The 27254-nt window shown below is 36.9% G+C and overlaps 1 protein-coding gene across 2 annotated transcripts in view; it reads right to left on the minus strand.

Annotated features, from left to right (window-relative positions):
- Window positions 1-27254, minus strand: part of SLC26A7 (solute carrier family 26 member 7) — a 77264-nt gene that overhangs the window by 30688 nt on the left and 19322 nt on the right. For both annotated transcript variants that reach the window (XM_032712719.1, XM_032712711.1), the window contains exons 3-10: window positions 25836-25946; window positions 21007-21179; window positions 14302-14466; window positions 8973-9125; window positions 7469-7551; window positions 5814-5961; window positions 3614-3727; window positions 927-1004 (exon numbers count right to left, since the gene is read on the minus strand). In XM_032712719.1, the coding sequence (XP_032568610.1) occupies window positions 927-1004; window positions 3614-3727; window positions 5814-5961; window positions 7469-7551; window positions 8973-9125; window positions 14302-14466; window positions 21007-21179; window positions 25836-25946 (1025 nt within the window). The remainder of the gene's footprint in view (window positions 1-926; window positions 1005-3613; window positions 3728-5813; window positions 5962-7468; window positions 7552-8972; window positions 9126-14301; window positions 14467-21006; window positions 21180-25835; window positions 25947-27254) is intronic.

The raw sequence follows: 27254 nt of genomic DNA on the forward strand, positions 1-27254 counted from the left end.
AAAGCAACAATCAAAAAGTATATTTTAAACATGGGGGGAAATGCCTACAGGAAACAAGTCAAAATTTACATATAATCCATTTTAAAAAATTAGTATGAAAGTAGGAAAGTAAAAAAAAAAAAAAGTAAGAAAGTAAAAAAAGGACATACTGTACACCCCTCTTCAAGTGTCCTTACTTTGCATGCTTAAAATAAGCTATAAAAGGATCTGTTTGAAAAGTGAGAACTTTCATGACACCATGTAAACAATAGCATAAAGTAAATTTAAAACATAGTTGAGCTAAAACTTCATATAGAAACATGGCAAAATTGTGGACAATTTTGGAGCTGTATTTTGCAGCTTTGACATGCCTCTAGTTAAAATTAACCATTAATTTGTAATACCAAAAGATAAATATAGCTTATGTGAAAAGATGCCATGCTGGTTTATAGTCTTAACATAGAAGATGTATTCCATGACAGAGATATAAGAATACTTCATAATCTTCCTGTAATTAAGCTTAGATCGCTATATAAAATAATTTGTGTCAAATTTATTTGAAGAGCAAAGTCATGTATCATATGCATACCTGGAGAAATATCAAGAATCTTTATTAATTTCTAGCACATTTTGTCAATTTACAAATCCACAGCAACATGGCTGTATGTTTTTCATAAATTACAGACCAAAAGTAAGTAGAAGAGAAATGCACTTTTTTTTATTTACTTATGTGATAGCCTATGTATGCAACTGTATATGTGTAAAATCTATATGTCTTATGTTGTCATGTCTGTATTTTATGATTTGGAGACCTACTGTGCCCTCCTATCCTTTCCCCCAATGACATTAAATAGAGCTGTTTTGGAGGTAGCACTACCTTTGCCTGGAAAAAATTTTCATTAGAAAGTGTTTGACATCTTAATCTTTAAAAAAGATAAGTACTGTACCATAGGAAGCCAGTACAGCAGAGGTCCAATTGCATAGATCACCACAAGAATTAGTACACAGGAGATAAGGCAAGCCACCTAAAACAATAAACAAGAAATGAAGATCATCAGTCTAACAACCACCAAAAAAAATTGTGGAAAGGATTAATTATAAAATTTTGTAGGTAAAGTCAAGAATCAGATGCTGAAGATGTTAGCTCTTAACATATTTGTGAATTGCAGATGCATGTAATTTCAGTTTTAATATCTGGTGATTACCTTCAACCAACTACAGTGGAAACATAGTGAGAGATCTCCACATCTGTGCTTGACCCTGCTACCAGCACACAGGCACAGAGCAAAGCATCACTTCTGCACTTGGTTATTAAATGGAGCATGTGTGTGCAATATCTCATCCCAGAAGTTTCTTAGCGCCCAGTGTCATTCTGTAACATATTTATAGCCAAGCACCCTATGTTGCACTAAATAGCAGATCTGTTATAGCACTAAGCAGAAGTTATGTATGTTGTCATTTTTGCAGAAGACTTTTAACTTCTTTTACTGGGATTAACACTAAGAGAAAAGTATTGTGTTAGGTCAGAAACCACTAATGATTTCATGTTAATATAAGTGGACTTACCTTTAGAAAATGTGATTTTAGTTTTTAAAAAATATTTTAAAAATCATAATTAATGTAGGTAAAATTAATCCAGAAAAATATATGGTCTAATAATTATATGCTTCTTCACAGTATTTATGGTATTAATTTGATTGAAAACTACAGTAAAATTGCACTGTCCTACTCCACTCTGAGTGTTCACTGAATTCTTCTGCTCTTGTAAAGATACAGTTCAGATTCACAGAAGGTTTTTGATAAGTAGACAGATGCTCACTTTATTTTTATATTGATAATATGTTTCTTTACTAAAATAATTAGGTTTTATTTCAAGAGACAAGTTGTTAAAAACAAAACCAGACAAGTTGCTAAAACACTAGAAAATTAAAGTCATGGTGTACTTAAAAATACCATCAAGAAAGATAGACAGAGTGTTTACAGAAAAAGGGACAGAAAATCTGCTGGTAAAGTCACAAGGAACTTTTCCCTCTTTCTACCTTCACAAAGAGCAAGCAAAAAAAGTGTTGATTCTGCTTGAAGGACACATCTAGTCCATGATAGGGTCCCTCGCTTCTGTTTTCTCTCAGGAAAAGGTATCACTGAAGAACAAATGGCAAAACTGAAACCCAGGTATAGCCATTTGAGAAAAAAGGGCTGCTCTGTGCTCTTGAAAGTCTCTTTGCATTACTTCCATGACCTATGCTAAACTCACTTGTTTCTTTGTAATCAAAGCAACCCCTCTCTCTTTGCCTATGACTTGACCAGCATTTACAAGTGATGTTCTTCTCATCTCTTCTTTCTGCCTAGGCAGCCACAAAGAGGAGGATCAAGTGGGTGTGTTGCTTTCCAAAAAAAAAAGGCAGGAGAGAGATTGTTACATTTATTGAAGTACTCCCATAGCCATACTCTAACTTTCAGATGCAGGCTCTGCTATACTGTGAAACCAATGTATAAAACAAAGCAGATTTTTACAATGCATCTCCTACCTTGAAATCAAATTATGGTGGTTTCTTTTTCCATTTCATGTATTGAATAACCTTCTATCAGGGCCTTTACCTACATGTACCAGAGCCAAAGGGCTCAAATACCCTATATGCCTTCAGGTTATAGGTCTTCAGGTGTAGGTCTTCAGGTTTCCTTAAATCTTCCTTGAAAAAGCCAGCACAACATGATGCAGTACAACTGCAAACTGTACAATCAGTACATTGACAGGTTGCAGAAGAGGATGTCTATAAGGATGAGGGCACAAGACACGGCATTGAATCCAATGAAAATATATGAAATAACTAATAACAAGTGGTAGCTAAACTATTTGCATATAAATGCTTTTCAAGATTATTATTTATTAGATTATTCATTATGATTACTTGAGTTAGGAGTACCCTGTAGGCTAATTAGCAAGTAATTAACATGTAGATTTTTGAAGTAAAGCCCTGTATAATTCCTTAGTATTGTGACATCTGCATGTGAAATAATTGCAGGACGTGGTCAAAAAGAAACACTACCTATGGATTGTACTTAGCCTTTTCAGTTGAACCTCATTACCTTTTTCCTTGCAGCTAATGGCCTTTATACAGACAAGAACAACAGTTATAAAATGATAATAGAATCATAGAATTGTTAAGGTTAGAAAAGACCTTTAAGGTCTTCAAGTCCAACCATCAACCTAGAACCACCACCATGCTCACTATTAAACCTAAAAACCTCAGTTTAGTCTGTACTACTAAATTCATTAAACATCATTGGAGGGCACTTTTGTTACACTGCTGACAAATTCACATAAGCTGAAAGGGCTTTTATGTAGCTTTCTGCAGCCTGAAAACACAACTCCTAACCTCCTTGATGCCACAGACCTGATAGCTTATATTGAATTAAGCGGGTAAAAGTAAGTAAGTTGGAACCATTAGCTTTCCTAGGAAGACATTGCTGATCAGATGCAATTTCATGCAGACTGTTAAAAATGACAGGGCAGAGTCATTCCCAGGACAGAGGAGAAGGGATAATAGGGAAACACAGTGCACAAATCAGTACAAGTTCCACTGAGCAGTATTACAGTTTTAATTCTCTGACGTACTTCACTCTAACCTGTTACCTGTGTTTTGGCGCCCGTACTGTACAAAAGTGCGGTCCGTCCCATCGCTGCAGCACTTGGTATGCAAAAGAAAAATGAAGGAATCACGTTGCTGAGGCCATGAGCCAAAAATTCCTGCAAAGTTGTTAAACAGAAGATGTTTTTTTCCTATTGTTCTGTCATTTCAATGCCTCTTGCCAACAAAGGAGTCCCTGATGTAAATATTAACTGATAAAGGATGGGCATATTTTTGAAGGAAAAAAATGACATGTGTTCATGAAAAAGGATTTCCCAACAGAATATATCTTCTCACAACTCAGAATTAATTTGAGTGATAGAGCTGCTGAATCAGACTCATCAAAAGCAGGAGGCACATTTTGTTCACACAATAATGCTATTGCTAAGTTTTGAAGACAAAGTTCAACCATAATATTTACATCTTGATCTACATCTGCCTTTTAACTGGCCAGAGCCCCAGATAGTCGTATTTGGAGAGTGTCCAGATCATTTCTGGCTTATGACTCTACTGGATAAAGACAGACACTGATTTTGTTTCTTTTAGAGGATGTTTTAGTGAAAGTGAAGTGTGGTAGCCTTACTATTTGCATGCTGTCTTTCATCACAAATGTATTTGGTGTTTGTTCACAGTCAAAATGCAGACACGTCTGACCAAAGATTTATAGAAGAAAAAGTGGAGAAGCCACCTTGTACATGCAGTCTAAGCTGAACAGTGTTTGCTAAGGAAGCATTCCTGCTTGGCCACCCAGCATCAGTCTTCTTCCCCAGACTGTTTGAAGCATATTAGTCTGCTGAGGAAAATGTGTAAGAAAAGACCTCAGAAGTGCTTGGACCACAAATGGTACTGTATCCAGCCAGGAGAACACCTAATCATTAGTTTATCTTCACAGCACAGCACAGTACCTCCTAAAAGCTTCCCAGGCAGCCTCACACACACCCTCCCACATGGCACCATGCAGAGCACTGTGCCTGGCCCCTGAATGCAGTACAGCCACACCACTGCTCTCTTCTCATGGATGTTTTGCTCTTTTGCTCCATTATTCAGTGCAGACATACACATAGTTTCCAAGGCTTCATTAATTAGCTGCGTAAGCTACAAGACTTCCAAAGTTGCAGAAAGACGTACAGGTTGCTGTGCTCCATTGAGTGCCCTTGAAACAAAGCAGCATGTCACTGTGAAGTCTGGCCTTTGTTAAGCTCAAAGCATTTTCCTGCTGCTCCCTAGAAAACGTGGCTCTGAAGCATCAACAGAAATTCATGACCCAGTGTATTCATACTGAAAAATATTTTTTAGGGACCTGAGTAGGCAAGACCATTCTCACTATCATTTCCAATGACATTAGAGTTGTAAAGCAGAGGAACTGATGTAGCGAGACTGACCTGTTTAAATAGGGGGTTCAAATAGACCTCCAGCTGCAAAGCCAACCGTTCTTCATTCAACCCTATGTCATTCATCCCAAATCACTTAACAAAAAGGTGGAGGCAGCGTTTTCATCACACAGTACTTTTGCCAGTTATCTGAAATTGAGCATTTCCTACCACAGTGCTTGAATTATTGTCTCCATGGATTTCCAGTTGGCTTGGAGTTACCCACCCACCATGACAAGCAATGTAGTGTAGAAATAATGGCCCAGTTTTATTTAAGCATGTCCTCTGTAAAGTGGAAATCTGAAAAGAAAGCTTCTATGGCTGTAAATTTGGCAGCACTCTCTGAACCCACTCTGCTTCTTTTGTACAAATAAACCTTTATTTCAGATGAGACTTCTACTTCGCGTAAAATAACTTCCTTTTATAACATCAGATGTGTCCTGGGGCTTATAAGTACCTGGTTTTGTTTTAGAATTGCTTTGTTTCACTAATCGGTGGCTGATTTAACATCATAATTTGTCTTTAAGAGCTCACCTGCCAGAGGAGAAGCTGTCTCGCCTTAGAGCAGTGAAAAATGCTTTGTTGCCCAAATGCTGCACCAAATGTAGTCTTACAAGACTATCCTGAAGGATGAGCTTCCCTAAAAGAAGGCCTCGACCAGCGAGGGTGTTCTGCAGAGATGATCTGAACAAGATTTGGGTGTTTCTGTAATCACTAGAAGGCGTCAGATGCCATAGGGAACATACCCTTTCCTACTGGACATTCATCTATAATACTTTTCCAAAATGATGAAGTGATGTCAAGGCTTGGCGACAGGAAGGAGAAAGAGCTTTACCTGGTTGTCATCCACAGTGTATTTAAACTTTTTAGCGGAGCCTTGAGCAAGAGCTAGTGAGGCCACATAACCAACCAGTGCTACTCCAAAAGCTTCAGTGACTACTTCAGGCAGGACATTCATGGGTGGCATTTTCGGTGATGGTAACCTATAAAAAATAAATTTTCCAAGAATTTTTTCAAAACTTGATACATAGTCTCTATAAACCTGCAATTCATGCAAATACAAGGGAAATGATCTCTGCACGCACGGCTAATTTTTCTGCTACTTGTAAGGTGACACTTTTCAATATTTTAGATTAATAAGATCTCAATCTGTCGGGAACTGCAGAAGAGAATTTGTAGAAGAAGATAAAACAGTTTCAAATGGAGTATTCAATTTAATTCCCTCACTGAGAGACAAAATCAGCAACCATTCACTAATTTTTTAATGTTCAGTAGAAGAGACCCTACTGTATTTTTTTTTAATAGTTGACTTTCCTGTAAAGTTTAATTTAAACATTTTAAACAATTTCATATCCTGTAGGTAATGGACAGTATGGACATTTATTTCATCTAATGGGGACCTTCTAATGGGGACTGCTACAAAACAACTTAGTTAAGAACTAAATCACCCTAAATTGTACCCCACAAAAAGACTTTGGTCTCTCCAGAGCACAAATCGTACCACCTGAGAAACAAATTGTGCTCTTAAGGTTTCTGATGCTCTTCACTGGCAAGGCAGTTAGATAATTCAGGTAAATGACTAAAAATACACAGGAATGATTCAGGCTCTGCTTCTGTTTTTCAGCACTACTCGTGCGAAGTTAGACAGAAAATAAATTCCTGATTAAAGCTGCAAAAATACAATTTACCTGTTCATTACACATTGAAGGGGCATACTTTGCCCTGTTTTAATCTCACATTCATAGCATGCCCTAAATACTTAAAACCAATTTTTGTTCTCAGAAATGTCCCTTGTTTTATTTCTATCAGTGCAAACTACCATTGCGATATCTTGTACTCGTACTTTGTGAAATTTAGGGAAATCCTGCAATATCCAAGCAGGAGGTTACACAAAAGCTGTGCTCTTCCATAACAACCTGTAGAGTTTGAACATTTTGTCTGAAAACTAATCTCATTTCTCTTTCCAGCTACTTATACTGATTTTTTTTGGCCTTCTTTCAAGGTCATGGAGAAAAGTGTATCACTAACTGTAGTAAAAATGCTCTTTTTTTAGATTAAACATTATTAAATCCTTCATATTTCCTCAGAAACTTCATTGTCTAAAATTACTATATGAAGAATGAAGTGTAGTAATTGATAAATCTTATTGCAAGTCCTTTCTGCTACAATAGCCCAAGGCAACTCTCAAAAAGCAGGTTGCAATAATCTTGTAGAGAGTGTTCTGCCCTTCTCTCATACATCAAGTATTTAGTGTCTACTTTTTATTCCATAAAGTCATAAAAAGCTATGAAAATGTACAAGAATGCATTTTTGCAATGGTGTCTATACAGATAAAACTTGTTAACATGGGGTTGAGTACTTGAGGAGATGGGAAATGAACATAATACATTTTTGCCTCTTCTTATTTTGGAAAACTACTTTGACCTCTTCAGAGACTGTTCTCAGAAATAAACATTTTTAAAAGCCGCAAACTAATAAAAAGCACTTTACCCTTTAGGAATATGTCCCACAACTTCTAGGCCATAGACGTATTCCATATCAGCATAGTAGCAAGCAATGGATGTAGCAATTATCTATTGATTCAACACAGAAAAAGACATTATATTTCTATTGGTTTTAGCTTCCGACATGGTCCCTATTATTGACATACCTAAGCACATAAAACTGTTCATACATTTATCCTTAGATCAATCTAGTAAGACAGCAAAGCATTACTATGAAATTTTTGCAAATGTGGAAGAGAGTCAAAAGAAACTGAGATCTGGACACAATAACGAATTTAGAAAAGATGGCTGGCAAAGGACTATTGTGCAGTTTGTACATTCTGTGGTAATGAAAGAGATTTGTATGAGCCTCTATAGAGCCTCAGGAACCTTGCCAATCAGTGTCCAAACTCCCTCTATTCAGCCTGCACCCCAAACCACTGCCATTCATGTGAGAAGCTTAAAGAAGTGCGTAATTTAGGTGTCCCTGTACAGTCTGATTCAGCAGATGTTCTCTGAGCACATCTAATCCAGACTGGCATTGTTGACTTCAGCACAAAACACAGCAGAATAAATGTCTACCTCTTATTTTTATGTTCCAGCAGGTATGAATCTTGCTGAGGAGTGGAAAGTTTGACCCCAAAGAGGTTCAAAATCATTTCCCATACTTTTTATGAGATGAATACACAAATCCCAGTAGAACAGGCATGGGTTCCAGTCCACAATCCTTAGTTTGCTGGTACGTTTTATCCAGTATTTTAAAAAAGGTAACATAGAAACAGATCTCAAAGCATGGAGGAGAACCACACTACCTCCTTTCCCAGCATTTTGCCCAATAAAAATTATTCTTTTGTGAATAACTTTTTCCAGCAAAAGAAGATTAATTGTGATAATCCCCCATGAAAAGCACCTGTCCTTCATATTTTGTATTTTGTTTTAGAGGCTTAGAGAAAACCAGAAACCTTCTACCCTGGTGCTCATCATATGACTACAGCTTAATCCTTAAAGCAGAGGTTTATAATCCAATAGTTAATTTCAATTTAGTCTCTGCCATGTTAAAGGAAAACTGTTAAAATAAATAGTAAAATTATATAAAGCAACAGCATAGATATTTAACTTTGTTGCAGATAAATAACAAGCAATATTTAAGCCACAACTACCCAGTACAAAACTTCCCTGGAGTTACCGTGTGCTGGTTACTTTTCATTTTCTATTTCAAACTTCTTACACTTTAACATAGTAGGCTTTGTGTTCTTGTGACTATGTAAAAAGTAGTAAACATATGAAAAACATTATACAAATTGGGAGCATATGTCACATCTTTCTTAATTATTTAGCCAAACTGTTTCCCGTTCTTACAATTAACATACAGCCATGAAAATTAGCTGTCCATTTAATAAGTGGCTGGTGTGGGTGCAGGTAACTATGGACAGCACAGTAAATTTTAGTAGATTAGTTGAGCCACTTAAAGCTTTCTAAGAAAAAACCTGATATATAATTTTTGTACTCACCAGAAGTAGATCGATGGGAAGAACAACTTTAATGTCTCTCTGAAATTTCTCATTCAGTTCTTTAATAAGAACAAGCACCACAATGCTCAGCAAGGAGAGAAGTAAAGCCTCCAGCTGAACCGATCTGATATTCTCAAATACGTAGGCATAAATCTACAGCAAGCAGCAAATAACAATTACAGGTCAAAAAATGTATTCTGGATCACGTGTTATGGCATCTTCTACACAACTTCAGACATCTTAAATAATCAGTGAGAGCTGCATCAATACTGCAGGAGCTGAGTTTCTGGACAAATTGGCCTATACTTTAGATTTTACAAGGAAGAAAATCACCAATTTACTATTACTATGGACTTTTTAAAGCTCAAAAAAATTGCAGTGAATATTTGTATATATTAACATACAAACTTCTACTGGTAGAAGCAAGCAACAAATTTCCAATAAATGTGATATGTTTCCTTTTCTTATTCAGTCTCATTAAAATCAGCAACATAAATGAGTGTAGAGAAAAGCTTCATGCACAAAGATTTATTTGTAGTGTCCATAGCATATAACATCCACCAACTCTAGTAATAAAAGTTATTTCTGAGGAAAAATGTTAAAAGGCAGAAAGCAGGGGAAAAGACAAGGGGAAAGAGGAAGAAAGAAAAGGGAAAATAAAATGCAGTAATGGCTGGATGGGAAGAGATGCAACAGGAATCTTCCAAAATGTGCATCTTCTTCGGGACACCCTCGGCAGTCTGCGAGGAGGTCCATCCAAATATTTTTCCAGAGTAACTGTACAACTTCAGCGGGGCATCCTCAGTTTCCCTAGTGGTTACTCTTTCCCCTTACAGAAACAGTGCTCCATAGAGCATGTTTTGGTCAGGTCTAGATACTACACACACTAATTAGTTACCAAGCTTGTGTACATATGTTATTGGTTATTTAATTAACTACTGTTATCTACTAAGCCCTGTTTGTTTCCTTTTCTGCTGACTGCAGAGTTAAAAGAGGAAGATGAGACTGGGGCAGAGCTATGGAGCTGTGAATGGGAGGTCTTCAGCTTTTCAGAGGTTAGGTGTGCTGCAACATACTGTAAAACAGGTTAGAAAAATATAGTCGGATCTGTGATGAAGAAAGGAAATATGGTGCTGAATGTAAGGAACATGAGGAATAGAAATATGGAACCAGAATAGAATGACTAATGGTGATGAGCAACAGGAGTCTCTGACGATGAATATAGAGCAAACAAAAGAATTAAAGGAACTTGTTATTTAAAATAATACATTTTAAGAGTGGAAAACCTCATTGCATTTCAAAAATATTTAATTCCAAAGTTTGTTAGACAAATCATAGAATCATAGAATCAGCTGGGTTGGAAGGGACCTCTGAGATCATCAAGTCCAACCCCTGATCTGCTACCACTGTGGTTACTAGACCACTAAGTGCCACATCCAGTCTCATCTTAAAAATCTCCAGGGACGGAGAATCCACTACTTCCCTGGGCAGCCCATTCCAATGTCTGACCACCCTCTCTGTAAAGAAATTCTTTCCAATATCTAACCTAAACATCCCCTGGCACAGCTTGAGACCATGCCCTCTTGTCTTGCTGATAGTTGCCTGGGAAGAGAGACCAAGCCCACCTGGCTACAATCTCCTGTCAGGTAGTTCTAGAGAGTGATGAGGTCTCCCCTGAGCCTCCTGTTCTCCAGGCTGAACAGCCCCAGCTCCCTCAGCCTCTCCTCATAGGACTTGTGCTTGAGTCCCTTCACCAGCCTTGTTGCCCTCCTCTGGACCTGCTCCAGCACCTCAATATCCTTCCTGAACTGAGGGGCCCAGAACTGGACACAATGACATCAAGGACAACAAACTTGCAACACAGCCACAAAAACCCCTGTTTTTCAAATCAAGTTTCTTACTTGCAGTTCATTTTGCAGTGCTGTATTTTCTCAGAAACATGTGGAAAGAGAAATATATCTATACATAAATAAAGGGCAAATACAGATACTTTCTTCTGTTTTCAGATGCTAAGTAAAGCTTGATGATGCTTTTCTTGTCCATTGTAAAATCAGATCTCATGTAGTATTCCGTTATCATTTTTCTTTTTCACCTTCACCTTGCCTTTTCCATTGCAAAGTATCAACTGATGCTGTGCTGTGCATCTTAACTGCAGTGTTACAAACCATGTACACAGAAAATGAAATTATGTAAACCATGCATAAACACAAAAAACCCATAGGTTCAAGGCCAGTGTACTAAATTTGTTCTCCACATGCAAAGTTCATTTAATCATGATCTCACTTGCTATAAAGAATCCATTTCACTGCCTTGCTTTACTTGCAACTCTTCTATCACACTTTATTAAACATTCTTATTCTTCGTTTGCCAACCCAAAGGCTGCCTGAGGCAAAGCAATAGGTTTTGTGAGTGGGAGGTGTTTTGGAGCAGAGAAAGAAGAAAAATGTAAGCAAAATACCAGTCTTTGGGTTTTGAGAATTTGAAGTAAAGAACATGTCCAGAGAAACATGCCAAATTTGCCTTTCATTCTCTAGTTACACATGCAAACTAACTTATACGTAATTAGTATAATTTTCATATAAAATTACCACCACAGAAGAAAATTGCTGTTAAAATCTTAGTCTGGTACTTCTGACTGAGATATTGGACCTTCTTAAGTCAACCCATAAGTCTGAACAGATACTAGAAACCTTTTAAAACACTTCTGTGGTAAAACTGTCCCTTTTTTGTTATTCTCTCAAGTTGTACAGAATGAATTTTGTTTGGTCAATTCTACAGAGCAACTCAAAACCTTAAAAAAAATCAGGAAAATTTTTTTTTGGAAAATGTTCAAAGGGGTTTGATTTCAAAAGAGAAGTGAAGGGTAAGGAACTTGTTTCAGATACATTAAAAAATACAGGGGATAAGGGAATAGATTTCTTTCAAAGCATTTGAATGACCTCATTTATGATATCATCAGCACACCAACACGGAATTATTTCTTCATATCACTGCTGTTCTTTATTATTACTCATAATGTATACTTTGATTATGTTTTGGCTGTAGTACTTAACACCACTCGTGTACAGGATGACAATATTCCTATATGTAAGTATAGTCTCGAAGGAAGCACCATGAAAAAGAGGCTAGTCACGTTTTCTATTAAGAATTATTTATGAAAAGATTTTTAAAGAATTTTAAAAAATTTAATATATGATGAATCATTTGTAATAGTTTCACAAGCCAACTCATAAAAATGGCTGCGACTCTTCTAGCTATGCTCCTACAAGATAAATTGCTTGTGTTTATTACATGCCCCTAATTTTCATTAATAAATTGGTCCTGTAAAAAACTTATTAATGAATTATCCATACAAAAAGTTATCAAATTTATAAAATACTATGAAAAAACATTCTAAAAAACAACATTTTCTTATCAGAGATTTCCCATTAACAAATTTCTCAAAATAATAGCAAAAAATAAAGCACATAGCAGGGCAGGAAGATACAGTCAGTGCTTTTAAATAAGGTGTCCTGATTTAGTGGCTAACTAAATGAAGCCTCACTATCAGTGCAATGTAAGTATCACCTCAACAAGTAAGTAAAGTTTTATTATGAGAAAAATGTCTTTTCGGCAGCTACTGTCGTAATATTACTAATACCAAGAGATTATGCTCACAGTATCTAAACTCAGTGCTTGATGGAATAAGTTACCATCAAGAATATGTTATCATGTCTTTTGCTCTTTAAGTTTTCAGCCAGCAATATGTACTTTCCAAAGGCAGTGACCATGATACTTGGGGTGGTGCATCACCCACACCCTTGGGCCAGCCCTACAATCTCAGCTTTGACTAAACCAGCTGGATGGTGAAGTGCCCTTGACTGTACCAGGTGCTCTTGCATGACACAGGTGGGAAAAACACTGTGGCAGCAAATTCAGCTGTCTGACCAAAGTGGAAAACAAATGATAATCAGTCATTCCCTGACAGCCTTGGGACATACCCTACCTGAATTGTAGCCCAGGTGGAACAGCACCATTGTTGGCTGAGTTTTGGAAACAATTTCCAAATGTTTTGGAAACTCCCACAGTTACCAGCCTGGGTTATGGCCCAGGTGGAAACTTACTGATGGAATGTCACCATTGTTACTAGACTTTTGAATAATTTCATTAATTATTGATTTGAGTTAGTACCAGGATAGGAATCGATTAATGACTAAAACAAATCATCTTGTGAACCTAAACACAGATGTCTTAAGTCAGAGGCCATCTGAGCTCTCCTGGGCCACAGTGGGCTATGCCAGCACCTCCCTCTGGGATCATGGGCACCTCTTCAACCCTCGTCAACCTTCAAGTCTGCAATATTTGAAATACCATTGGTTAGGACGAGGCCTGGGCTGGTACACACACCCCCCCACACACCCACACCCACACACCTTGGGGTACAACCCATGCCTGTTGAGAAACACTGAAGTATTTGCCGTTAGTATTTCACTGAACTTGAAGGGAATTTTTGACAGGTACCTGTACATGCACAGACATAGATGTATACATCTTTGCCTGTGTCTGTGAGTGTGAAATGATCATGGTGTGAATGTTATTGTGAAGTTATAATTAGGTCACTGTTATAATTATAGCAGGTTGTATTTAATCACTTCGTAAATGCTAAATTCATCGATAATGAGGTGCTGTTCAGCCCTTTTGCACACCTTATCTTTTTGTATCCATATCCTTACCCTGTTTCATCCTCAGTCTCCATGTAAATCATTCTAAATTGATTCTAATACAATTTTCCTATGTATGCTTCATCCATGGAATAAGTAATAGAGTGAAACTTGCTATTGAAGTCTTGTTAGTCTTGTTAGTCACTCTTTCGTAAGTTCATATTAAAACCTGCTTTTTTGCCAATACCTTTGACAGTGATCCTTTAAGCAGCTTAACCACTCACGGGAACATTACTGTATGAAATGCTGAATGAATTTTATAAACATTACCTTAAAGCTATCCACTTGCTGTGTTTATCATGTCATAAGTAACATATTTTGGGTAATTTTTGCATAGGACATCAACAAATCATGGGCCAATTTCCTTTTACCATAATGACCGTCAGGTTTAACACATATATTTATTTGAAATTGATTACTGTATCCTTTTAAAATAAGACCCATTTCTGCTAGTTCTTCATCAAGTTTTCCAAATCCATTCTTACAAACAGACAAAGCAAGATGAAGGTTCATTTTGTGCTCATTCATACATGTGCATAACAAATTTCTTACTCTTTATATAGCATATAGCATAGTTATTTAATAAAATGTTAGCTAATGAAGTAACCCATCTCTTTCACTGAACTCACATGAAAAAATCCCAGTGGTCCCGATATATATGGCATTTTCATTCCCAGCAGATACTTCACTTGTGAAGTCACAACGTGTGTAGCTGCTCCTGTTGTCATCGCGCTTATCACTGGCTCTGTTAACAAGAATGTGGCTCTGCCCAACTGCAGCATAAACATTGCTACCTAAAAGACAAAGGCAGGAGTATCAGCAGTTATAATACAATGCACCATCTTGATGATAGGACAATGAACTACGGTTCTTTTAATATATTTTAAGATAAAAGAGCTGAAAATAAGAAGCAAAAGTCTTTAAAGGACAAATATAGCTGAAAATGGAATCCACTGAAGCTCTCTGGGTTCACCTGCACTATTTTACTTGCACCACTAATTTACCAGATTCTAACATCAGTTTAGTAACAAAATCGCACTCAGAGAAACTCTTAGTATTCTCTCCTGCTCAAATATATGAGCACAATCAACACCATGAAAACATCAATTCAACACAGCAAAAGGAAGTAAAGCAACTTAAAAAGTGAGAGTGGTGTTAAGACTCATTCCTGCTCCACTGCTATCCAGCCTGAGTAGGCAAAGGATCATTATCTTCATCCAGCTTACTGACTGCCATCATGTTGATATCAAGATTCCCAACATTAGTAATTCCAACAGTAATTGCCAAATTTATGAAGTGGTATGGAGAGTTTCATGGAGAGACCTCTAATCCAGGAATCTGAACTACAGCAGAACCTACAACTATTGCAGATACTTCATAGGAATACAGGACAAATATTCAAAGCACCTTGGGCTCAACTGTTTTCTCCCCTTATCCCAGACTTCAAACATTCTTTTCCTCTGAGGTATGAGATTTGAGAGCTGTGAATTCTTTGAATAAAGTTGTTACATGACTACAGCTGCTACTGCAGTTCACGTAATGCCTAACTTTTTTCTGACACATGTTAAGTTACATTTACATTTTCTCTCCTCACAATGAATTTTGCAGTTTCTTACTTCTATGGTCTTGCATTTGCTGTTCTTCTGCCTGAAGTTACGTGCTCTTGGCACATAGTTGTTTGTTACAATACTTTCTAAGAGGATTATTTTGTGTTTACCATATTAAATATCATTTTGGAATATATCACTGTGTCCTTTGCACTTTTTTGTGTTCTGAAGCTAAAAATATCACTTCCAAATGTTAGCATTCTTTATGCCTGAACACTATTTATTTTTTCACCCTAAAACTCACCTGTATGCAGTGAGCTATGAGCACAGTACCCAAATAGAAACAAAAATACCAAAGTGGATTTTAATTTACCACAAAAATCTCTCATGAGCAATTTCCTCTTCCATCTGAGCAATTAAATCCGAGATTTTTTTCTATTTCCCGCTAATAGCATGGAAATTGCTCTGTATTACGTGCAATTGGAACATTGATTGCTGTTCAAGATTGGATTCCAATAATGATAATTACTGGTATACCCTCAGTGAGTAGTAATTTAGTTAGTCAGGCCTAAAACTGATAATTACTAACTTCAGATATTTTGTTTAGCTGTTTGTTCTAAAAGTCTGCCTACTAATATATTTAAAACATTGTTCACAGTAGTGATGTTGAATAAGAATTAAGTTCTTCCTTCTCTGGTGAATTTTTGTTTGTTTTCTAAGATCAGTTTCTATTGTATGAAGGTGAAATTTCTAACTGGGTAATAGCTTAGTTTCCAGAGAATTAGATGTATGTTTATTTAGCTGTGGAATTAGAGACAATTCTTTGAACTACATAATATCACACAGAAGTGTTAGTTACTATTAGCATTTCAGAGAAAGTTATTATTGTGATTTACAGGAAAATGGTGTCATAATTGCTGAACTTAGAAACTTCAGCATCACTCTCAGATTTATTTTTTGGTTCTTTACCTTTTTTTTATCTTCAGCATTTTAAGAGGTTGCTTTACAGATAGTAACTAAAAGGTCACATTTCAAATATACTTTTTATTGTTTGCTAATAACTGTGGGTTATGTAAAATACATCCAAACCATGAGTATGGTTTGTGTTAGACAATTTGCTTTCACTAGGTATGCATTTTGGATTAAATTCATGTAAATGAAAACAAGAGCTGCTAGAGAAAAAAAAAAAAAAACCACAAGAAAAAGTGAGAGAAAGTACCCTTGAATGCACAGTAAAGGAAAAGAGATCATGGAAACAAGTTATACGACCAGATAATTAGGCAAAAGTGGTGGACAATGTGATTTCTAAAAAAAAAAAAATTATAGAAAAAAAAAGGAAATTTCAAGATGAAAGAAAGATAATACAAATGGAACCTTTTCTTGCGGCTGTCTTTACTGCTCCATAATGTTACTCCAACAAGAAGAAGAGAATGGAGATTTAGCCAGGAGAAGAAAAATGAGCAATTGCAAAAAGCAAATTCAAGCCCTTTTGGTTCTTGTCCACTTTCAATATTTTCTTCCCATGACAACGCACTCAGTTTATTATTATTAAAATTATTATTATTAAAATTCCATTCAAGATGTAGTCAATTTAACTTCATGGTCAGTAAAAATTTTTATCACTTAACAGCTCTTTGAAAATTACTAATATCAAACTTTCTGTTGAGAGTAATTGAAAGACTGATATCATATTACCTGCTGCACCAATTCTAGTTTTGGAGTATGAATTTTAAAGCTTTTAAAACTCCACTGTCCTGGAAGGCTTTTTCAGTGTTATAGCAAATAAAAGGGGTGGTACCCTTTCTGATGATTTGCTGTATGGGCTGAGAAGACAAGGAATGGGGAACATCAGGAATGGGGAACATCTCTTGGAGGGAAACACTACAGAGTATGAGACTCTCATTTAGTGCATTGTATTGGTTATCTCAAAGTCAGAGGCTGCAAAAATCAAGACATCTATGGACCATGTAGAGAAAACAGTCAGACGTAGGCAGTTCAGCTTCACTGAGCAATCAGTTTAAAACTCTTCTCAGCCTGTTTCAATAGACATTTAATTGTGAGCTTTCGATCTTCTGCATTCCAACTCTCATGTTCATTATGAGCGTCTCGAGGGTATCTGGTAGCTTCTGATGGTGTGGAAAGTGATCTTTCCACACTCCAGGACCTGAAAAAGTCTTCTTTCTATGGTCTTTCTGTACTAACATATTGTATGCTGCACCATAATTGTGGGAACCAGATGTCCCACCTAGCCTACTTGTAGTTTTCAAGACACAGAATATGAACCTGCAAGAAGTTATTTCCACTGTAAAAGAAAAATTAACTGTTTTCCTGATTATCAGTTATAGTAGACTCATGTTATAATCTCATGAAAAACTATGGGTAACATAGAATAGAGCAACATAACATTCCCCACAGGGAAGAAAAGTTTTGGACAAGAATATTAGCCTTACAAAAACACCCTTCATATTCAAATGTGCTTCTTTTTTGTTAAGTAAACTGATAATATACCATGTAAATTTGTTCTCCTGATAACTAGAAACATTTTTCTTTCAAATACTGTATATCAGCAACTAATTACATGTTAGTTTTCAAAATGCAGCAGTTGAAAAACTTACTAGTGAAAATGTAGAAGACTGGAATGCAATAAGCAGCTATTTCTCATTTACAGAAGAGTAGAACAGCTGAACTCTGTAACACTGTGGTCTTAAGAGAATAAAACTTTTTTTGTAGGATAAAAATTATTTTTTCTCATTTTGATCTGCAAGCAACTTTCCTCTATTCAGCAAATCTTCATCTTGAATTTCAGTTTAGTATGCTGAGGTTCTTTTATAGACACATATATTTATGCAAGCATTCTTGCACATATAAAATATTAATAGGGGAAAAAAGTCTTATCCAAAAGCTTTTTTGAGTTTTTTTTTAATGTTATAAAGGCACCATCCAATTTTAATTACAAAATTATCCCATAGGCATCTGTTAAGTTCCCTCACTTCCTCTCCCCATCAATACATCTGATGTATTTAATATCAGGAAAGAATTCTATTAACTTGACTAGCTTTCCATGCCCTGTTTATCTTAATAGAGTAGGAGCTGCACAAATGTAGGAAAAAATTTTCATTATTCCTTCTTTTCTACTTTTAAAAAATGAAATAGTGAATTCATTATATTATTTTTTGTAATTACAGTTTTTATTTTACATTTACTTATTTTCTATTTTAATACTATTTTATCCTCATCAGAAGCCTCTTAAGATGACTAAATATCTTTCATCTTTTATAAACAGTCCCTCAAACATTATATTTAAAAAGCTGTTTAGGACTCTGAAATCTATTACTTGAAAAAAATTTAAGCAACTAAGCACCAAATTTCAAATCTCATAAGCTTCACCTATTTTTGTCTCATGATGAGAAAACAGTTCTAATTTATTCATGTCTAGATGGTACTGAGATTCACAAAGCTTGCTCAGAGCTTTCCTCACACACAAATGCACAGTTACAGTCTGCACAAAACACACAGCAGCCAACAGCAGATCGTCTCAAGAACACATCTCTACCCTTTGCTTTCCCTCCATGACTCACTGTTTTATATGTTTTTCCTTTTTTTTCTTTGACATTAATTAGAGTACTTAGCCAGGCTACTGAAAAAATAGTATCAAATTGCTTTTCAGGCCAAAGACATTCAGCTCCTTACTTACTCTTTCATAGAAGGAAACAGCTGTTTTGGACAGGGACTTTTCATCCTACATATGGAGATTGACCAAGATATGGAATAATCACAGCATCAGTTGTTTTTGCGAAATTAGATTTTTGTGCTGATTAGAGCACTGCATTTTGACTGTTTTTTTCAGAATAACGAGTCTTATAGTAAATACCATAGCCCAGGTCTGCTCCCTTTCCAGAGAAGTACCATCCCAAATACCAGCTACAATGACAATTCAGTTTCTTTCTGTATTTTAGGATGTCTTCAGTGGAAAACTCTTGCCCCCAAATGCATCACCCTATTTCTCTTGTCCCAGAATATACATTTACTCCAGGCTATTAATTAATTTCTAGTCTAATCTGATAAATAGATGCAGGTCACTGACAGCTCTCCATTAACAGCAAGATGTGCCCTGTCATCTTATCTGGGAATTGCAGGAACTGTTAGTCAGACTGGAATCATGATGAGAAACATAGATTCCCACACTTAACAGCACCTGGGAAGATGGCACAATTTAATCTCAGCCTTTATCCAGACTTTCGCTTGCATATTGCATTATTAAGAGCTTCAAGGCACTTCTCTAGGAAATAAGTATTTTAATTAAACCATTTATGTGAGTTTAACCATTAAACTCACATAAAGGACTAGTGACAGCACAACAAGCACCGTCTGTGCTAGCATGACTCCAATGCAAGTGACATTACTGACCTGGGAGAGGAGCCCATGCATGTGGCACAGTTCCCTATCAGACCTGCTTTGAAGATGCAGGCAGAGGATTTAGTTGTTCTCATTTCAACCAAGCTTAAACAGGACCTAGGCTAAGTCAGCTCATGCAATTGAAGGTATATGAAAAAGCAGAACTTTTCAATAGGAAGAGGATTTACACACCTAACAGGATTCTCCATCTACTAAGCAAAAAATTTCTGCATTGGATTTTGAAGTTAGATCAAATGAATGCAGGCACCAACTTCCCTCTTGAAGCATTTTGGCCTCTCTGGGGATAATGTAGGAGATTTCCAAGCTGTGAGCACAGGATTCCCATACAAAGAGCTCTGTGCATGCTCTGCTCTTACAAGCACGCTGTACAAGATGCAGTCCTGTGCTGCACATACTGGTGCAATGAGACAGCACGTGCATGCACAGCCAGGCACAATCAGCACCAGTTCTACCTTGTATATTGTCCATAGGCTTTCCCTCACGCTGCTACCACTAGTCATAATCCTGTACCCAATAAAAGAAAAATAAAAATACAACAGAAATTGTCATGCTTCTTGATATTTCCTACTGACTAGCACAAGCATATGCCCCGTTCCTGCCAAGCATGCAGGCCACTGGAGATGCCCTGGTCTTCTTTGCTCATCTTCTGCATGGTAGAGGGATCCAAAGCAACAAGTGCAGGAGTTTGGGTTTCTTTCAGGAGGCCAGGTACCCAGGAGGTGTTGCAATGTTACATGCTGGAACATTTCCTCCATTTTAATATTTACAAGGAAAGAGAGAAGCCTTCTTGAAGACCTAAGCAACTGGCAGTGGATAAAGGAACTCAGCACTTGCAGTCAGAATAAGAAAAAAGAAGAAATTTAAAAGACCTCTGATCATTTGAATAAGCTTTGGAGAATCATACAAAGACATCTGTTTTACTATTTCATTTTAATGATGGGTGTGTAAACCCTGGAGAGAATTTAAACATGTTTTCCCTACTGTTTTTAATTATTGGATATTGTACAGTTTTCTCTTCAAGCCAAGAGCAACAAAAATCCAAAGGAATATGTCAGTGCTTACCAGGAGATGATTCATGTCTTTTTTCTGAAGGAGAAGGAAAAGGGGCACCAACAGCAACTGAGTATTATATTAGAGCTGACTGAATGTGGTTTTACTTCATATTGTAACACACTAGCAGCATGTATACAGATAATTACTACACCTCAACAAAGGAGCAGCAAATTCTTAAAACACAGTAGTTTCATCATTCATGACCATCAGACCAGATGTTTTCATCAGTTGTTCTCAGAGAAGTGAGAAAAATAAAAGTATTACAAATGTCACAGCTTTCACAAAGGCAGTGCATGAGCAAACGTGACCTCCACCAACCTGAATGATTCCTCCTAGAAATGAAACTGCTGCTGCAACTCCAATCCTCTGCATTTCAAACTCCGATAAGCCCAAAATTCCCGAATTATTGTTTGCAGTGAAATTAGTGGTGACTGAAGGAACAAGACGCTCAACTGCATTGGCAGATATTAAGGAAGTTAAAGCAAAAGTTCCTATAAAAAAAGCCACAAATCAGTGAAAAATAATTTTATATCTGTATGTACTCATCACTCCTGGTCTCTTTTTCAAAACTTGGCCATTATGAGTAAAGGTACCATTTTGTACATTTCTGTCATGATAAGAACAATTTTTAAGGTAATTTTTCTATGTAATACATATTCTTTCCTGTAAAATACCATTTTTACAGGTGAATTAAATGTAAATTTTTTTGAGCACATTCATTTAGACATGTTTACAAAAGAGATTCAAATACAACAATTTACAACTATTTCAAGTTATCAGAAATGCTTTTAACTCACCCTGGACGTGACCAAACAGCTATTTGTCTGAGAATCCCAAGTCTTCATGAACCAAATTTCTAGGGCAATTAATTTATGATATACATATGGTACCCAGCCCATTTCATGGTACCTAGCATTCTAATAAATGGAAGCACCTTATGAGAGGAACATTTAGCAGCTGTGAGAGATAAAGCAAGTTTACTGACACTCAGATAAATCACAGAATTACAGAGTCAGAGAATATGCTGAATTGGAAGGGACCCACAAGGATCATCAAAGTCGAACCCTTAGCCCTGCATAGGACCATCCCCAAGAGTCACACCATGTGCCCAAGGGCATTGTCCAAACGTTTCTTGAACTCTGTCAGCCTTGGTGCTGTGACCACTTTCCCAGAGAAGCCTGTTCCAGCACCCTCTGGGTAAAGAACCTTTTTCTAATATCCAACATAAACCTTCTCTGACACAACTTCAGACCATTCCCTCAGGTCCTGTCACTGGTCACCACAGAGAAGAGGTCAGTGTCTGTCTCTGCTCTTCCCCTCAAGAGGAGGTTGTAACTGCAATGAGGTCTCCCCTCAGTCTCCTCTTCTCCAGGCTGAACACACCAAGTACCCTCAGCCAGCCCTCAAACGGCTTCCCCTCAAGGCCCTTCACCCACTTCGTTGCCCTCCTTTGGAGACCCTCTAATAGCTTAATAAGCACAAACACATTCATGAAGAGCTGTAGGAGCATAAGAGATGCCTTACCATGTCAGATCAACTGTCCATCTTGCCCAGTACTCTGCCTCCAGCTGTGACAGTCAGAGGTGTTATCCAGGAAGAGCACACAAGCCTGGCCATTTTCTGCAGGCCATTGCCCTTATTGCCAGCATCCATAGCTGTTGTGTTAAAGTACATCCTTACCTGGTCCTTTTTGACTTTGTGGACTAGTTCATGAATTTGTCAATAGTTTGTTTCAACCTGCTTGTAATTTCTCCCTCCACAATGTCCTCTGAGAGAGGGTTCCAGAAGTTCACAGTCTGCTGTACTGTTTTATTCAATCTATACTTTAAAAGTCTTTTAAAATTATATCTCATTGAACTCACCTTTATTCTACTGTTACAGGACCCAGTGAACAAAGTGCTACCTTCACTGTGGCCTTCATAAAGGCCCAGGATTCCCAGCATGAATTCCTTGGGAACCTACCAAGAACACCGCCACCCTGAAAAATGGCCATGAAGTCCTGCCTTTTGCTTCTTAACCTTTAATCTACTAATAATTAATAAAAGGACTTTTCTTCTATCACAAGGACAACTTAGTTTCTTTAGTGACCTTTGGTGTGGAACCTTATCAGTAGCTGTTTGACTATTTTGATATCTTATATTCAAAGTATTTCCTTTCTTCATGTGCTTATTGACACTCATACATACCCTTGGAGGTCAGAGAGGTAGGATTTTCCTTTATAGAAGTCATATTAACTCCTCTCCAACAGACTCTGATTATACATATCTTTTTCACCCCATCCCTAGAAGTGTTCAAGGCCAGATTGGATGGGGCACTGAGCAACCTGGTCTAGTGAAAGGAGTCCCTGCCCATGAGAAGAATGTTGGAACTAGATGATCTTTAAGGTCCCTTCCAATCCAGGCCATCCTGTGATTCTAAGATTCTATGATTCAGTATTTTTATTTTTATTACCAACAGGTCTGACATTCCCAGCATTCCCAGCAGAGCCCCTATGACAATGAAATTACACTGACAACTTGACAATCCTGTGGCCTTGTCACAGAATGTCCTAATTACACCTCTGCCAGAAAGATATGCCACCAGTTTATTTCTCACTGTCTTGATTTTGGAGGATTTAAAGAAACTTTAACTACCAGTTTGATCATACTCTCCACGGAATTCTTTAAATTCTTTTTTTTAGCCCCTTAATATTCCTGCATATGTTTGACCTGTCATATTTCATCGCTTTCCTGCCCACCTCATACGGCCAAGCTTTCCATTTTTCAAGTGGTGAACTGTTTCTCAAGAGAGTCCCTTTAATTTTTCCCATCAAACCATGATGGGGTTTATTTGGATTAGAGTTTCTTTTTTCATCTAGGCCAAAAATACATTTTTTTAAAGCAACAGGATAGCTGTAAATATTTTGTTTTTCAGATCACTTTTTTTCTTTTAAGCCTGTTCTCTCATTTTTAGTTAAAAAAATTCAGTTTACATAAAATTGAATTTGAAAACAGTTTACATAAAATTCTGTCTTAAATCAAAGACCTAAAGGTGTTATTATGACGGATGAAGTTGTCTCAGAGGATGCTTCAAAATCAATCATATCACAAACAGTCAAGAAAAAGATGTAGGTGTTTGTCACTCAGCTGTATAATCTTTTAAATTAGATCAGCTATCTCAGAGACATTTAAAGTGAGTAAAAGCTGACAGAACTGGGCCACTGATGAATTTTCCATTTCGTATTAACATGACTGACCTCACTAACAAAGGACACTTTTATAGCCTGTGTATATATGGAGAGCACCACAGATCTTACAGAAGATGCTGATAGGTGAAGCGATTGTCTCCAATGTCCACAAGGAATTATGGAACATTTGGGAAACTGAGGCAGGCAGTATAGCTCCAGTTCAGCCTACACAGCTCAACAGCTCAACCGAGTGGTGGGAGGAGTGTATGAGACTTTTCTGCTGAAATGATTGACAATATATGTCACACAAATTTATTAATTTAAAAAAAAATCTTCATTACTGCAAGAGAACTGTTTTGCTACCCTTTTTTGATTAAAATTAAATTCTGTAATAGATATCTGTGAAAGGAATAGGCTTCCACATCAGTGGAAGCAGAAATCTGCAGACATGAAGCTGTGGGACTAAGCAAGTAATTTTCTGAACATCATTCCCTCCCAAGAATAAAACATCAGACTTAACAGCTTGTACTTACCTATTTTATCATCTGTTTTCATTACTAGAATTTATACCAGCCAGATACTTACTTATCTACTTTCCTACATATGATGGATTCTTGTCTTCCTAATAATCTTACACCAACAAATTTCTGACCACACTTGTTAATATAGCTTTTTAATATAGGTTGATGTTTTAATAAGTGTACTAATCTGTTTGTACTCAAGAGTAAAATTAATTTTCCAAATTCTAAATTTTCACTTTTTTTCAAAAGCTTCTCTTTTTCACATGGGCTGAGTACAGTCCCTCACTCATTACAGCATTAGGACTCTAACAGCATCCATAGATCTTTTTCGGACATCACAAGGTTCAAATACTTTTTGCGTATCTAGGGAAAACAAACTTTCAGCTTTACTTTTGCTCTAAGACAATTTACAGCTGGTTAGATTTTTCTTTTTTTGTAATTTAACTGAAAGGTTTTAATCAAAAAAGGCGCTCAAAAATATGTTGCTAACTGCTTACTAAAACATTGTATACATGAGAGCAATGAGATTCTGCAGAGTTTGTTTTGTGTGTGATTACCCACAACCATCTTTTCTCCTTTCAGGACTTTTTCTCCTCCTTAAGGAAAACATCCCTCCTCCTCCTTAAACCTTCTGACAGCCACAGAGGCTGCTTCCCTTTAGCCAGTCATGATGTGTGTTACTACTGGGCCTGTCTAATCCTAGTTGCAAACTTCAGAGGCCACCAAGTGCCAACTTCTGCATGGCAAACAATTTGTGGTTCAACGTAATGAGTACTATTTCCAGCTTCCACCTATAATTTAGTTTCTTTGAGATCAGAAACAGAGCATTAACCAGCCTATTAGGAGATCAAAACCATTCAATTCTCGCAGCTGCTGTGGCTGCTGAGGGTAAACAAGTAACTCATAACTACCAGCGTAGTAGCCAGGGAGCACCTTTCACTACCCACCTAACTAGTCTGCAAGTGTGGACAGCAGCCCTCACTGGGAGAGTCTCCAGCTTTAATACAATAGCAAATAATAGGCACAAAAAGCTTTTTTTTTTTCCTGAGAAATGCAGGATTTGTGGTTTAGACAGTTGAGAAGTAATGTGTTTTCTATGGTTTAAGAGGCAATCGAGCCTTTTTCAGTCCCATTTGCATATATCTTGTTGGCAGAGCCCTTTGTTAAAATCTTAGCCTGAAGCAGATTTCTAAAGCAGAGTGAAAACACAGAAGCTCTTAATAAGTTACACTTACAAAAGAAGTGCCAATCCAATTTTAAATTATAATGGCAGAAGTAACTCCAATATATTCTTAATGAGGCTCTTTAAAGTACTTAAACTGACAAAAAATAGGTGTTAAAGAAGCACAAAAACATAATTTGATGTTTAGTCATAGATGATTTTCCTTCCATTGATCTTAAAATAAGTTCAGTTTCCAGTTTTTTATTTTTGAAAAGGTTTTTAGGAAATAGATACTTACCTGTTGCAACATGACGTCCCATTCCAAATATGGCATAAACTATGACAGGGAAGAAAGAGCCATATAGACCAAAAACTGGATGGACTGAAGACAGAGCAGCAAAGGCCAGCCCTATAGAAAGTTAAATGGAATTATTTCACTATATGAAGATAAAACTGTTCTCTTTGGTTTGGGTTTTTTAATGAGGAAATATCTACAACTTTATTAAGAGTAGAAAAAAACCCCACCTTCATTTATTAAAACCTAGAGCATGTCAACAACTGTACAATTAAGATCAGGAAAACTGTGGAAGGTTTTTCATTTCATCATCAAAATCCTCTTATTTTCTTTTGAGTCTTGGTCACCAGCAGAAATAACTGGTTCACCAGCTACCATGTTTCCAGGTTGTCTCCATCAGTAGTTCCAAACTTTTTTTTAATTGCCAGGTCTTGCAAGAGCCTAGCATTGTTTCACTCCCACCCTCACAAACATGGGTTTGAGACTGCCAGGGCTCCAGGCAGTGGGATGGTTATTTCTTACAAACAGTTCAAAACCTATAATTTTGGTTTGGATGGAACCCCTTCATTCTGCTTTCTTCTAATTTCTTAAACAAAAAAATATTCCAAAGTTCATTATCTTACGTGCCTGGGTTTTTTAAGCCTTTAGATATTAACATTTTTTTCATTATGTAAAGCTGAAGAAACTTTCTGTAAAAAAACAGAAAGTATTTGAGTTTCATGTTGAGACGAAGAATGAACTGAATTGGTTAGGGTTTAACTTTATAGACTTACTAGTTACCTTCATCGTTTAGCTATAGAAGAGAGCATCCATCTTTTTCTTAGAAAGTCTCAAAATATGCCAAGGACTCATCTTTTAACAGAAACATTCCTGCAAAGCAGGAGCTTTGGTTGCTGTTCAACTTGAGATACCTAAGATAGCAAGCCAGACTGCATTGACTCCTTTCAAGTCAGCAGAAAGAGAGACTTCTCAGAACATGCAAGAGCAAGCTCTACTGCCATTTCACAATTCTTACTACTGGAGACTAAGAGGAGGAGAACTTGCTTTGCAGAGTTTCTCCACAGATCTTGTTGAATACCTCATTGTGCAGCAGGGAAGAAAGGACTGGCTTGTGTAACACACAAGGTGCCTTCCTGAAGTCCACCTTCAATTTGAGTGTATGCACAAGCCAGTGCATACATGTGTGTACTGGGAGAATGACCACGTGTGGTCTGCAACAGAGGTGATTCAGACCTATGGAATGATGTTGCCTTCTGTTTACATTTAAAATCTCCAAAGAAAATTAAATGTGTAGGATTAATTGTTCTCACCAAACTTTCCTGACTGCTCCAAAAAGCATTTTTTACCTGAACTGTTGGTGTATGGGGCCTTAATATTATTGAGAGTGCCAAAGAGTGTCTTTGATAGGGGCTTTAGTTTATG

This window comes from Chiroxiphia lanceolata, chromosome 1 (genome assembly GCF_009829145.1).
Source record: "Chiroxiphia lanceolata isolate bChiLan1 chromosome 1, bChiLan1.pri, whole genome shotgun sequence".
NCBI lineage: Eukaryota > Metazoa > Chordata > Aves > Passeriformes > Pipridae > Chiroxiphia > Chiroxiphia lanceolata.